The sequence below is a fragment of the Notolabrus celidotus genome, chromosome 8 (assembly GCF_009762535.1).
Source record: "Notolabrus celidotus isolate fNotCel1 chromosome 8, fNotCel1.pri, whole genome shotgun sequence".
Lineage (NCBI taxonomy): Eukaryota > Metazoa > Chordata > Actinopteri > Labriformes > Labridae > Notolabrus > Notolabrus celidotus.
Genome location: NC_048279.1, coordinates 20337949 through 20352814, shown reverse-complemented (window position 1 = coordinate 20352814; position 14866 = coordinate 20337949). Strand labels below are relative to the sequence as shown.

The 14866-nt window shown below is 39.5% G+C and overlaps 1 protein-coding gene across 1 annotated transcript in view; it reads right to left on the bottom strand.

Annotated features, from left to right (window-relative positions):
- LOC117817796 (protein diaphanous homolog 1-like) overlaps positions 1 to 14866 on the bottom strand; it is a 97884-nt gene that overhangs the window by 58753 nt on the left and 24265 nt on the right. Inside the window, exons 2-13 of the mRNA XM_034690556.1 lie at positions 12162 to 12188; positions 11180 to 11344; positions 9157 to 9258; positions 7957 to 8087; positions 7041 to 7124; positions 6894 to 6957; positions 6283 to 6422; positions 5881 to 5986; positions 5599 to 5709; positions 5248 to 5366; positions 4173 to 4289; positions 1903 to 2018 (exon numbers count right to left, since the gene is read on the bottom strand). Coding sequence (XP_034546447.1) covers positions 1903 to 2018; positions 4173 to 4289; positions 5248 to 5366; positions 5599 to 5709; positions 5881 to 5986; positions 6283 to 6422; positions 6894 to 6957; positions 7041 to 7124; positions 7957 to 8087; positions 9157 to 9258; positions 11180 to 11344; positions 12162 to 12188 — 1282 coding nt within the window. The remainder of the gene's footprint in view (positions 1 to 1902; positions 2019 to 4172; positions 4290 to 5247; positions 5367 to 5598; positions 5710 to 5880; positions 5987 to 6282; positions 6423 to 6893; positions 6958 to 7040; positions 7125 to 7956; positions 8088 to 9156; positions 9259 to 11179; positions 11345 to 12161; positions 12189 to 14866) is intronic.

The window sequence follows — 14866 nt, the reverse complement described above, 5'->3', positions numbered from 1 at the left end:
TAATCATGATGCCCAGGAGAGGGATCAAACAGATAGATTGCAGAGATAGAGGCGCTGTGAAAGGCTAAATTAGAAAGTGAAGAAATTACATAAACTTACAGAGAGTGATTTAGACGGATTTTGGAGAGAAAGTTTGAGGCTTCAATTGCAAGAGAAAATGGAGAAGGTTGAAAATATTCATCATTCCTCATATAAGAGGAGGCTAGCAGGCGAGGCAGGGGAAAAATGAGAAAACTATTTGGAGAAAAAGAAGGTTTTTGCCAGATGAAAGAACCTCACTCTAATATGCCAACACGTACAATTTCAGTGTGTGCATTTGTGTACAAGTTCACATGGTTATTGGATGTGTAATGGAGGGGAGGGGGTTACTTCTGTCATGGTAGCTAAGCTAAATGGGACAAACTTTGAATAGAAAGCACGAAGGGAACCAGAATACGGGGGGGAAACTGTGCTGAATTTCAGAGTTCAAAGAAAAACACTAAATAATGCATGCAGGGCAGAATTGGGCTGCTTTCCACCGATAATAACTCTGGCAGCCTTAAAGGAGGCCAGCCAGCCTGTGTGTGCATGTGTGCGTGTGTGTCAGGACGCATTTAGAAGCAGTGCAATTAGAGCCTCCTGCGGTGAGCAAGGGAGACCTGCCATAAAGGAATATTGAACTCTTGAGACATGGCCTGCACCTCCATTCTGCTCTGGTTTATTTTACTATACTCAGTAGGTGTTTCCTAGTCAACATTTAGAGCTGTCACTCAAGGCCACAATTCCACATGCACATATATCATTATGCACCACAAATTCACCATTTCATCGGAATAACAGGAGTTGACACTCATCAGAGGCAATCATACTTCTCTCTGTCACCCTTTTTAGCTGGTAAGCTGTGCTCTTCTTATGGGCAAGACTCGCAATTGTTCAAGTCTGTTTGAAACCAACAGCCAGGTGAGGTCTACTTGTGGACATTTGGACAGTTTATGCTTGCTGTAAGCATTCCTTACTTCCATATTGGCTATCAGGAGATTTTTAAAAATCCCTCTGTTTCTCCAGATGTTGCATTACAGTGCATCCACTGCAGCACATTTAACACAAAGGAGGGAACCTTGTACTGAAAAAGAAGTAAAGTTAAAACATACTCCCTTACATTGTCACACATACTGATGACGCATCATAGCAGCTTTAGATGAACTACTTTTGAAAAAATGGGGCTCATAGATTTTGTTCTCCATCACACAAGTTAGGCTTAGAAATTGTGAACCTCTCCTTTAAATGAAAGGTAGACTTGTAGATATATGTTCTTTGGCACTGCTGATTTATGTGAAAACTAGTACCATAACCAGTTCCTGAAAACCACCATCTAACAAATCTCTTGTGGCGTGTCAACACTGACAGAGGGTAGAGGTATATCATCGAATACGTGTGCATCATTTTTTGCTTGGTCTTATAAAGCTTTCAGTCTTCAGATAAAGTCTGTTTTATATCCCTGATGTGTGTCTGTAGAACCTGTAGCTCAGTTCAACCCACTGATACACACACACTCCCTCTCTGGCTCCACTCTGTGGTGTTTCTGTGCCACTACAACAATGTGGACGGACGATGTGAAAAGTAACAGGACAAAATGTATCTTAAATCCTGTTTATTGTTGTTGACAGCAACACAGCATGAGGGCATGCCTTAAGTAAAACATAGTTTAAGATTTCTACCAACACAACTCTTTCTCATCCATCTGTATCATGCATTAATTTGTTTTTTAATGTCTGAGAAAGTGCATGAATACTACTAAGTGAAGTGAACAATGCATTTGAAACAGGCTACACTTGAGGGTTTTGGGGTAATTTGTAAGAAGGTACCAAGTGTTCTCAACAACCAGATATCAGATTGTGTGTATGTTCTGGTCCAACAACTCACCTATCAAGCCTTCAATGTTGAGGTTGAGGTTACGGCATTTGAAGTCAGGGTCTGCTCCATTCCTGTGGAGCACGATCTGAGCGATACACTCATCTATCAACTTGTAGTACTGAGGCCTGCAGGGGGGAGAGAGAGACAGATTTACAGGATGAGATGGATTAGGAGACAGACAGAAATGGAGAAAGACAGAAGGCAGGATGGGCAACAACAAGGAGGGTAGCAATAGAGAAAGAGAGTCTACTCTTGGGTGTTGGGGAAAAGATAGAGGCTATATCACTGTCCAAAACACGGTGCATGTTGAGTCAAATAATAGTAATTATGGCAGATGTATTCCTGTTACAGCATCAGTGTAGCGTGCCTTTAGAGGAAATCAGATGTGAACACTGGATGAGACTGACACCGAGCAAGAAGGTTCATTTGTTCAGACAAATGTGTGAGCACACATGCATTGTCACTTTGTCTGCAACTGAGATTGGCTCTCTATGTGAGCATGACAGTTTGAGTTTCTTGTCACTAAGATTGATCGTGTGCAACTGTGAAGAGTGAGAGTGTGTTGGTGCACGTCCAGTGCCCCGTGTCTGATCAAGCCAGCTTTACACAGACACTCAATTTTGGAGGTGTCTTATTCCCTGACCCCATTAGATGCTGCCAGAGTCACAAACTCAATACTTTATTTATTCTGTCTCCCCCATCCCCCTGTCTCTCTTCGTCACTCTGCCTTTGTCTAACACTTATTTCACTCCTTCACTATACATCAAGGATTTTTTTTTCTTTTTTCTGAAGCTCAGATTTATCCGTGGAGCGAGAGAGACATCTAGTGCCGTTCTGGAAAACATCAACTTTAATTTGGTCATTTTCATGAGTCGCAACACCTTTCATCCTCACATACAGGTTTTTGTGAAGAAATGTGTCTGGGTGGCAAACTTTGAGAGGTCCTAGAATAAGTGTACAGAAATAAACTACTGATAATAAGCCATGTACAGGCTCTGCACAGTATTACCACTCATTTGAGGAAATGTGTCTATTCTAGTAAGTTCAGAGACTTATCTCTATTTGAACTTTAAACACAGAAAGATATCACAGCTACAGGTTTGATTTCATCCATTCCCACATATTATAACAACTTCTCTTTCCCTTATCATCTACCTAGGAATTTACCCAATTGCAGCTTCACAATTGTCTCATCCCTACCACCCTGTCCTTTTCATCCGTGTCACTATAAAGCTGAATTTCCTGAGACTCTCCCTCTCTCACATTTGGAGAGAGTCTTACAGACCAACGTTTATATCCATCTCACTGCTAATCTGGATGGAGAAAGATGGATTGGAAAGATGGAGGGAGGTGAAATTCTTCACCTATGACTATTTGTGGAATCATCCTTCCTTTTCTGCCCTTTTTTTTTAATATATAATCCCCCAAACAGTGTTAGAAATAAGTAATAATTCCCTGCCTGTCTGATACCATCAATGTGACCCTGACCCAACACTACAACTAACTCAACTCATCTGTGAGAATGCCTGATGCTGTTTCCAGGATTTTGCTCATTCCCTCGTTTTTATGTTGCAGTGTGAAAGTGGGAATGAATGTGTAGATGTGTGCCCCACAAGTCAACTGGTCCTTAACATTATTCTAGCCTCGTCTTGTCATTCAATCATTCAGTCCTCTTCCCTCCTGTGTTTTTCTAGCTAAACCCCAAAGAGCTTTGGAAGACACAGCAAAAACATTAGCATATTTCTGGTGATAAGAAGCGATGGCATTCATTTCTATTAAAATGGAATTGGATTTCCTTGCATGTATTAATTTCTCAGGCTTTCAATGCCACTCTAAAAAACAAATGGAAAAAAGAAAGAAGAAAAAGATATAGAGGAGAGAGGGATGAAAAAGAGGGATAATTTAGGAAAAAATAAAATTCTGCATCTCAGGTTTTTGACATCTGTCTGTGTTATTTTGTGATTTTTGATAAAAACTCAAATTCACGGCAGTAATAAATCCCAGCTATAGTCACATTTGTCCTTTCCTGTAAATATGGGAAATGATAATATAACCCTGACCAAAATATGTTATTTACTCTATTTTAAACCTATAACTGACTATTTGTTCACCACAATAACAGATCAGCATTATAAAGTCAACCACAGATGAAGTATGACCTGATCTCATGTCACAAAACAATATAATGTCAACAAATCCTTTTCTATATGTAAATGTATGAGCAGAGGTTAGTGTGATATGTGTGGACACTGATGGGTGTGTACATGTTTATATGTTACCTTGCCAAATAATCATTACGGATAAGTAGCAGGTGCTGCATCAGGGACAGGAAGTTGTTTTCCGCTTTGGAGTCCTTCACGGTGTTGACAAGGATCTCAAACACTTCCCTCACATCAGTGAAACAAAAGCAGTTAAGGCTTCATACATACAATGAATAGAGCAGTAAAAGACATACTATATATCTTAATCAATCAGTTACACACAGTGATAACTAAATAGTGTGAATGCTTAAAATGACACAACTTAACACTATTATTTTGATATCTGAGAGCGAGTGAAATCCAAGTCAGACACAAATTGAACTTGGTATCTATCAGGTAACCTTGACCTTTAAAGACAGTCTGATAGAATCTCAGCACGTCTTGTTAACTACCACAATCAATTCTATCAGGCATTATTTTTATCTCCAAAATTATTTTGACCTTCTGTTTAACATCTGCTGGCAGCAGAGGCAGAGAGGGCCAATTAAAGCAGACTGCTATTACTTCTGGGAGACACCTGGTGTTGGAAGCTTATAACTACATGTCAAAGGAAGCAGGATGGATCACAGCAGTTGGTTAATGCCCTTTTGGAGATGTTTTTAAAAGTTTCAATGAGGAAGATTTTTCTGATTTCCTTTTATTTTTTTCTTATCCAAAATCTGCCCAACTTTGCTCATTAAGTCAAAGATGTACTTGGTTTGCTATTAAGATAAAACAGCATCATCTGCATCTTTTTATCCTTTCATTATGTATCTTTTTCAGATAAGGGAAGAATCCTTATCAGGCATTGAAAAAAAGTGGTTCATCTGATTGTAAATTTAAAAAAGGACTAATTTGATTTGTGCACACAGCAATCGCATTTCTATTATAAAAGGATTTAATCTAAATATAATTATATATAATGTCTACCTCCATCATGCATATGCATTTGAGTGTTGTTTCTCTATCTCATCTATTGAGCACAGTAAAATAAGCCTGACACAACAAGCATGCAATCTTCTGTTGTAACTAGGTATGTATGCAGTTTTTCAAGGTCAGAGAGAAGACCCTCAGTATTTCTACAGAAGAGCAATTTCCCCTAGTGGAAGGATATTCCATCTCAACTCGGATGTCATCAAGACGCACTTTGAGGTCCTCAGAGTCATCTTCAGCCTGCTCATCAAACACTGTAAGTTGCACCTTCAGCTCTTCGTTTTCTATCGCCCGCACCTCCTGCAAGGCAAGTGATGGGATGCAAGCAGAAAAAGGAAGAAAAGGCAGGGGAGGGAAAGGAAGGGAGAGTGCGACAAACATTGGCTTTGATAAAATGTTTCTACAGCATATGATTGTGTTTCAGCAAGAAAAAGGCATCTAGAGTGAATGAGATATGAACTGTGAGTCTGTGCAAATGTGTGCTGTTGAAGTGTCACTTTAAAGAAAAGTTCAGGGAGAGAGTGTTCTGTACCTTCAGCTGTTCTCTGAGACCCAATCTTAGTAGCTCAGAGCGAATATGGATCCTGAAATCCAACTCTTCCCCCCGGCTGATCAAGGCATTGATCAGTTGCATGCAGCCTCCCTGAGAAATACACGTGATATGTCAAAAAATGGACAAACATGAGGATTTACATCTTTAATACAAAAGACATTATTTTTTCGGGTGAAAAAAGTACACACAGTAGGATGGAGTGTTTTATAAATATAAGCCATTATATAAAGTATGTTACAGTTTGTTCACATGCAAGTGTACCTTGAGAGCAATGTTGTGATTGTTCATGCCAGTGAGGAGAGGCTGAAACCTCTCAATGTCTCTTTTCTCTGCCTCCTCTGTAATGGCCTCCAAGACACGCTCATGGCTGCAGAAAAAAAAACGTGGGAAAATCGAATAACATATACGTTAGAAAAAAAGATGGAACAGTACAATCTGTTTCTTTATTTCACCACTGTCATTGAAACCTGATATACACATCAGAAAATAAATCACTGACTAGTGCTAGATTGCTGTTCATTACATATAGAGCAGTTGAAAACTTAATTTACAGGCATCACCAAATGTGACACTATGGTTCAAGACTCTGTAGGGAACCCTGGCTGTCCAGGACATAATTCTGGTCTTCAGTGATGTAGTTTTTTATATTTTAATGATGCTTACAGGTTTTCAGGATGTTCCAGAATTGAGATGGCAGAAAGCAGCCTGACAGCATCCACCATCATATGGGGCACCCGAGGGTTGATGGCTCTGACCAGCAGAGGAATCCCCTCATCTGACTCCAGCATGGATTTTAGACCATACTGAAAGAGAGATTGAGAACAGAATGAGTTAAAGGTGTAGAGGTGACATCACAAGAATAAAAAAAACATGTTTAGTTCATATCTTTTTCTACATCCATTCAAATGAATAAACAGTCTGTGTTACTATAAGGAATAAAGAATTGCTCAGCATTGTTCTCTTGTGTTGCGTTATTAACACTCAGTTATGAAGAAATGTCTTAATGCGATGAAAAGCGCATCCCATTTTTAGTATATTTGTATTGCTTAATTATTTTGTCAAGATTTATTTGCTTTGACTCAAAGCCATTCTCAAGGTTATTAACGGCAGCTTAACTTAACCGTAGTTTGCCACACTGACATCAAAATGCCCCCTAGTGGACGAATGGCTACATTACAGCAAAGACAGAAAACCAAACAGATAATTTGGTTACTGGATCTACGTGCAAGATTGGTAAATTTGATGTAAGTTAAGAAACAGTAAATCTGGCTTACTTTGTTGTTCATGAAGGCTTTCAGACAGCGAATGATCTCGTGTTGACATTTCACTCCCGTCGTTCTAGTTTATGAAAGAGAGAGGAGAAAGGCATTAAAAACAGAATGCTTGAAGGGAGTACAATTTGTCTGGTTGAAGTGTCTTACTGGTACTCCTCCTTGTCCTCCTGTAGTCTTCTGAGTAGACTGAGCAGCAGGGCCAGTCCCTCATCTCCAAAGTTCTGTACCCAACTGGAAATGACAAGAGCACATGACATGTACAGGTTGCTTTTGACGCTTCACATTTGATGGTACACCATTTCCTATTGACTCTACAGTGCTCTTGCATGACCTTATGACATTTTGTATCTGAGTAAGTTTCATCATGTTAAAACTGTTTAGTTTTTGTCTGCTTTTGTCAATAAGTCACAATCACAGTCATGTTCTTTTTCTATTCTAAATAACACTAAGAATAATCAATTCCTGTTGTTGCTAAATCTGTTGATTTTATCATTGATCCTTTATTTTGTATATCAAATTGATGCTGCAACGTAAAGGTTCTCTAACCTCCTGTAAAAAGGGACAATCCATAACTCAGTGTTATCAAAAAACAAGGCTTATTATGAAAACTGAAGTCCCTGTTCCGACAACTTGAGTTACAGTATAATACTTGTATCTAATACATTTACAAGCACACTTTTTAAGATCATTTATTTATGGAAGTGATATAACAGGTAAAGTTGAATGGAGATTACCTTTGTGACTAACTACATGAGAATGAGCTTCCTTGATGTCAGTATTCAATGAAAGCAGTTAAAATATCTCTATCAGCTTTGCACAAACAGACTTCCAAAGCTTAATGATGTTTTTGCAAATGGAAAAAGCTTTGTCAAGTTTAGAGTTATCACAACATGCAAGTCATTTTAAAAACTTTGCCGCACAGACTTGGTTGGATTGAGATCTTCATTCTACATCAGCAAATTAACAAAAACACATTTGATGCTCATCCAGTGTTAATGATGAGTTCACTGTTCTGATTGTATACACACAGTATAAATCTGAATGCAAAAGGCTTGCGTATTACCTGACAGGGTTGTTATTGAGGGAGACTCTCAGAGATTCCAGACAGCTCAACAGTGGTGTGTCTCTGTAGTCCGCCTTCAGCTCTTGGATGTACATCATGGCTGATTTGGAGCTCTCCTTCTGGTTTTGACCCTGATCAAAAAAAGGAAAACACACACCATGAGAATCCAAACACAGATACACCCTGTGCGTACCTTTACATCTGTCTTCTTACAGGTTATAATTGATGTTATTTCCACATGACATCACAGTGGCAGGGCGTGAGGCGCAACAGTCAAGCTTCATTTGAATCCTTGATTTACAGAATTAAAGAGAACTATGAGCAGGATTTTCTCTTAATAGGCTTATTTCACAGTTAAATGAGCTGTGCTTGCAACCATCTGTGCTTTGCTCTGTCAGTCCTCAGAGTTGCTCCCTTTCACAGCATTTAATTATGTCACACCTTCTGCTTTGAACCGTTATTTACACGACTACAAGAAGAGGCAATGGTCCCACAAATGACTGTTTCCACAACTTGTTGACGCTACATTTCATGAGTAAATGATAAAATGGACACTTTGGAGTATGGGCAGCGGAACCTGAGATTGAACCCCTGTCCTGCCAAATGAGAGACAACTGACTCTACCACTGCAGGAATTAGTGAACCTGTATAACTTATAATGAGCAATTCAGACTTGACAGAATTTAGAGAACTCTCCAGTTCTATAAGAAAAGTGAGAGAAGGAAAGGTGACCGAAGCACAGATTTGTTCGAACAATTAGTGAAAGATAATAATTAATATTGCCTTAGTTTTCAAAATTTGCCTTAAGAGCACATTAGTCTGTCTTTATTCAACATGTTCAGTAAATGTGCTGGTGGCCTAGCGGTCTAAGCGCCCCACATACAGAGGCTATAGTCCTCGTCGCAGAGGTCGCCGGTTCGACTCCCGACCAGTCGATCATTTCCTGCATGTCTTCCCCAGCTATCTACTCCCCACATTTCCTGTCTCTCTTCAGCTGCCCTATCAAATAAAGGCAAAAAAACCCCAAAATAAATAACTTTAGAAAAAAGGCACAAAAAGTATCTACTAGCACAAAATGATATGGATGAAAATAGATTATGAACTCCAACTTTGATAGGTAATAAACAAACAGCATCTAACATGCATCAAGGCCCAAGTTCCCTTCAGCACCCTGTGTAAGTGATTGATTTTGGTACTGACAGCTTTTGACGTGTGGAGGTACTGAGACACCATCTCTCGTTTGATCATGATGTCCTTTTCCCTAAGAGGCCTTTGCTTCTCGTCATTTAGGTTCATATCCACCTGGAGAAGGAAAAGAAGAAGGATGTCAGATGCCAAAGAAGTAGAGTGAGTGAATGTTCAAAGTACTCTATGACAAACAGAAAGTGTGATCAACAAAAACCATAGCAGAGAAATTATATTGTTGTAAAAAACACAAAGAATGAATTTAAGGGTGCAACAGCTACATCTCCGCAGGATAGAAAATAAAGCCCTAAGTGAGGTTGTAACAGATACTCCGACTTAAAGTCTGAGCATTTTTTATGTGCCAACGTACACGCAGAAACATTACGTAATATTCAATAAATCAGAAATACTTCCTATGAAGGTTTCCACACAATAGAGTACTGTGCTATAAGGAAGTCGTTCACATTTTTTCAGAGCACACCTATTTTAAGCAAACACCAAGAATGTTTTTCAGATGATGTGTTTTCTTAGATTATAAGACACTGGATTTATTCTAAATGAAGGTAGTGTCTTTAATCAGAGGATGACAGTTGGACTGTCAGACTTTTATCAGATTTTGACATTATCATTAATGTTAACTTCTGTTAATGACACAGAATTAAGGGGTTCTGTTATCAAAGTTAACGTCTTTGTTAACAGATTAAAGATTAACGGCAGGGGTGTCAACAACTAATCAAGTATCGATTGATGAGTGTTAAAAACTTACTCAAACACATGTTTTTGTTTCGATTTTATATCACGTGGAACAAACATCACGTGGTCTTATATTTCCTTCAGCTATCAGGGAGGTGTTTTAAGTTTAAAGCATGTTTCGATGTGAATCAGCTGACTAAAGGTGTTACGCACAGCTGGGGGCTGCAGCTGAGTGACAGGTCTCCAAGAGTGCTTTGTTTTCTCTGCCGGCAGACGGATTATGACCCGGTTGCGCTCCTGGCTGACACCTGACTGCGTCCATATGCTTATTTTTCTCAATAAGAACAAGTAGACAGAAAACTTGACACTGAGTCTAAAATATGTTTCTGTTCAGTTCTCTTGTTGAAGTCTGAGCCTTCACTTTTATGATTGTATGTCCGCAGAGATTATGAGCCTGCTCCACATGTTGATATTCAGCGTGTTAAACGCTTTGAATACCTCAATACGATCCATAGCTATTCAATACTGTCAGTTATATACATTGTGTCGTCAAGGAACATTTTCAAAGATATATCATGGAAATTACTTGAAATTTGCATCCCTAATCAACGGAGTTCTTATTTTGATCAACTGTACTCCAACCGTACCCACCCCTGCTCACCATAAGAGAATCAATCAAGCTTGCTTGTAGACAGATAAAAGGCAGCATACATTTTTAACTGTTTGCTTCCTTCAATAAAGTCGTTATTAGCTTTCCAAAGCTAGCCCTGTGTAGCCCTGCATGCTTAACAGAAGAGGACAGTTGTCTTGTTCAACACTTCAACATTAAGCCAGTCTATTTTCCAATCTTCAGTGGTAGCAGCAGTAACTTTCTTTGCAGTCTAATTTGCAGAGGTTGGCGAGGGTGACGGCCCAGGTTTTGGGTTGCTGTCTTTATTCATTCTGACAGTTGGATGAGCTTTTTAAACAAGGTACCAGTCCACCTCAGCAGCCAGTAACTGTTCACTTAAAGTTCCCCCACTCTGCTCTACCTCGCTCTGTCTCCCTCTCCCTCTCCCTTCCCATCAGAGGGTGAACTATACAATGAATGTATGTAGGATTAGGATATTGGCCTAAACTGGTAAATAAATTGGTCTATATTAAAGGAAAATCTGTGGGGCATTATTTGCCCCTTGATTGCAGTTTTTAAGTGAATCTGAGATTTTATTTTGACATTTCTGCCCCCAGATAATTTACGATGCTGAGTGAACTATGCAAGAACAAGTTTTTCAGGCTGTTCAGGGGAGATAATGAAAAGGTGATTCACCACAATCTTACACACACGCTCTTTTACTGTCTGTCTTACCATCATCTGTTCGAAGAGTTCCAGGACGTATTCATCGGTGTGATCGTGCAGCATAGCACCCTGAGCACTGATCTCATAGGTGGCAGCTGAGGAGTGGCGCTGACCTTGCATGTGACTGGGCTTCTCCTTGTCTTTTTTCATCCTCATGCTGGTGAAACGCTCTAACTGCAGTAGCAGAAAACATGACACAGGTCAGAGAAAAGATGTCAGAGGAAAACTCTGCAGAGAGTAAGCAAACAATGTAAGAGTAAAAAAACAAGGCAGCAATCCCTAGTCAACACACAGTGTCCTGTTTTTGTACCAATCCCAAATAAATTAACAATTATAAAACACCCACAGGCTATTTCTCCTTAGTTTTGGGACATTACATTTTATGCATTATTAGACACCTTTAACAATGTGAGACGATGATTAGGGATTAGGAGGTTTCACTGACAAACATTGCGACACAAAGTCAACATGCAGTTCACTAGCAGGCGCAGAGCACAAGACTCAATTTTAACAATCAGTGGGGGATTTTCTTCCCCCCCATTTTAATGACTTTGTACGATAAATTGCAAAATTTCTCACAGTGTTTATCATTTATAGTCCAAATGACAAACACTGAAGAAAAACACACTTTTGGTAAATGTTACACCATCACATATTGACAGAGTCAACCCAAATATTGATCCATGAATAATAATCTGTCAATATGTATGATTCTAGTATCATCCTGTTGCAGGCATACGAGGGCATCACAGTGTGCAAAGCATTTCATACAGTGAGAGTGCATTTTCAAAGCATGCTCATCAAACAAAGAACATCAACAGATAAAACACATACTTTTAGACTTTTTAACATTTATGTTATGGCAGATAAGGTTCTTGGAACCGACTGAAATGGCCTTACACAGATAGAGGTGAGTTCGTATATCAAGCACCAACGTGACGGATCGACAAGTCAAGCAAACAGGTGATGTGGCAAGCAACAACAAACCTACCTCGTCAGGAATCAGCCGTTTGAGTTTCTGTCAATGATGAATGGATGAAAGGGAGATAAATGGTGCAGGGGGGTATGAAAAAGTGACCAGGTGAAAAAGAAAGCGGTGGTAAGAAGGGAGGTAGATGGAGGGAGAAAGGGGAAAGAATCAATTAACATAAATCTTTTCAGACAGATACTGATCATGAAAACTGTCTACAGAGTTCATGATTGATTCAAAGCAGGACAAAGGAAAATACTATAAGTTAATCATTATTCTAAGTAAATAATTTCATTCATACTTAAGAGAACTAACACAACGTCTTTCTTGAAGTAATCAAGAAAGCTAAAAGGAATTAATTAGATCAATAATAAACAAACAAGCAGTCAAGGGCAGGGAAACATCAATGCAGTTACTGGGAGGGGAGAGGAGGGAGCATAATATGTGAAAGACACTTGCATGTCTTGGCCACTAGGTGTCAGGATATGCCAAATAATAAGCAAATAAGAAACCCATTGACCTCACTAGTACCACTTTCAGACTGAACAAAAATGTGCTCAGACAAGGTCCTTAGAGGGCACACAAATCACTCTGTAGCTACAGAGGTAAATCAGAAGTGGCAGTTATATCACCACAGATGAGTGAATGATCAAAGTCAAAAACACTGCAAACAAATCTTTTTAAAGTTACGCTAAGATACGTTTGTTGTCGAATTTATGTCGACAATGAAAAGACAGTGACATTGCACCCCCAAGTGCTATGGTATGCCTTCAACCTTCAAGACATGTGAGGGATGAGTCTGGACAGAACACCATCCCCCATCTGGCATTGGGGGACTGAGGGTAAAGGGTCTTCTTTGAATCTTCTCATTTAAGGGAAAAACAGATGTTCTCGTTCTCCTGATGTCATCTGAAGCTGAAGTAGAAAGCTTAGTCTATTTGTTTGGGTCAGCTGCTACACAAAAAAACTCAAGTCTGAGAGTATCCAGCATCCTATCTGTAAAGTTAACAATTAAAGACATAAAGTTTTGGGAAAACAGTAAAGACATAAAAAAAAAAATGAGCTGATGCTCACATCAATCCTTTTAATAGCAAATTCATTCCATATTTTGTCTTCTTAAAATCCAAATAAAAAGGTGACAACATGAAACAAGTAGCTGTTCCTCAACTGCAACTTCTTCTCATGTATCAGCTTCATCATGTACAGACATTGGACAGTCAGCCAGTTTGTTTTGGGATGTGTGTTTGTCAGACAAAAGCACACACAGGGGGGAAAAAGCTCCTTCTAGGAGTTCAAATTTACAATGAAATACCAGGATCAACATTGAAGAGAAACTGCCATTCAACCCTATATATCCTTTGTACACTGGATTTTCCATGTCAGTGTTATCATAGTGAATGCTTCCCTTGTTCCGGCTTTGACAGTGTAGCTAACCAAAGCCTGCTGTGTATTTCTGGAAACATCTGCTAGATCTTGTAAGGATCTAAGTGTGGTAAGTAAGACTCCTTGCATCCTCTACAAGGATTTTCTGTGCACCTACAATAAGGCTGCTGTCCCTTTACCACACATGCCACAGCTGGACAGGCTGATTGGATGTTTTGATGAGGCAAGAGGTCAAGGAGGGAGAAACAAAAGACGGCCAAATGAAAGCACTCTGATCACAGGGAGAGTAGTGGAGAGAAGGATGCGACCGCTTACACAGCTGCCATTAACCAAGACCTCTAACTCTCACATGGGGCAAAAACACAGACTTAAATGTTGTGGTGCTATCCTGCCCACAGAACGGAAATACAGAGCTGACAGTACTCACACTGGATTCTGGGTAATCACACGGGAAACTGAACAGTTACAGATAGAGACCGAGGAGGAAGAGACCAAAACCACGCTGAATTTACAACAATAGTTGTGAAGTTCTGCTTTTGATCCCACAAGCTCAGTAAAGAGCAGAGGCATGCACGGCTAAAGTAAGCTACAGAGCGTGTGTGCCAGGACTGTCTTTTAAGGAGTCAAATAGGTCTATGAGTGCTGTCTCTCTGTCTGAGAGGAACCATAATGGCAACAATGAAGTACTTCAGAACCACTTTCAGAACTACTGTGAGTATCAAAGACTCCATTAAATGCATGAGCCCATGCCAGCTTTGAGCAGAGTGTGACTTGTTATTCATACAGCTGGGAGACATGGCTGGATTTACAAATGCAATATTAAAGAGCAAATTGCAATAAATGCACAATTATGTAAAGTCAACTTTGTTTGTGTAGTTCATTTGAAAACAAACAGGGTTGACCAAAGTGCTTTAATACAAGAAAACAACAGAACAATGTGTCATGATAATACAAGTGTTCCATCTTGAAAGGAAGGCCAAAAAGAAGAGATGGGTCTTCAACAACAGTTTTGAGTGTTCAAGAGAGGGGGCACATCTTATCTGACGTGGTAAGCTGGTCCACAGGGTAGGGGTCACTAATGCAAAGACTCCAGTGGCCCTGGTTTTCATTCTAGTTTAGCTTCTAAGCACATCCAGAAGAAGTAGATTGATCTTGGTGCTCTAGCTGGAGTATGGAAATGGAAGAGTTCAGCTACATTGCTATAACTTTTGCCTTATGGAATGTTAATAAAGCTGGGATTGGTAGTCAGATTTAGATACACTTTCTGTTATACTGGTTGAAATGAACTTTATGTCCCAATGGCCATCAATACATAATGTGTTCTTTAAAAAGAGTGAAAAAAA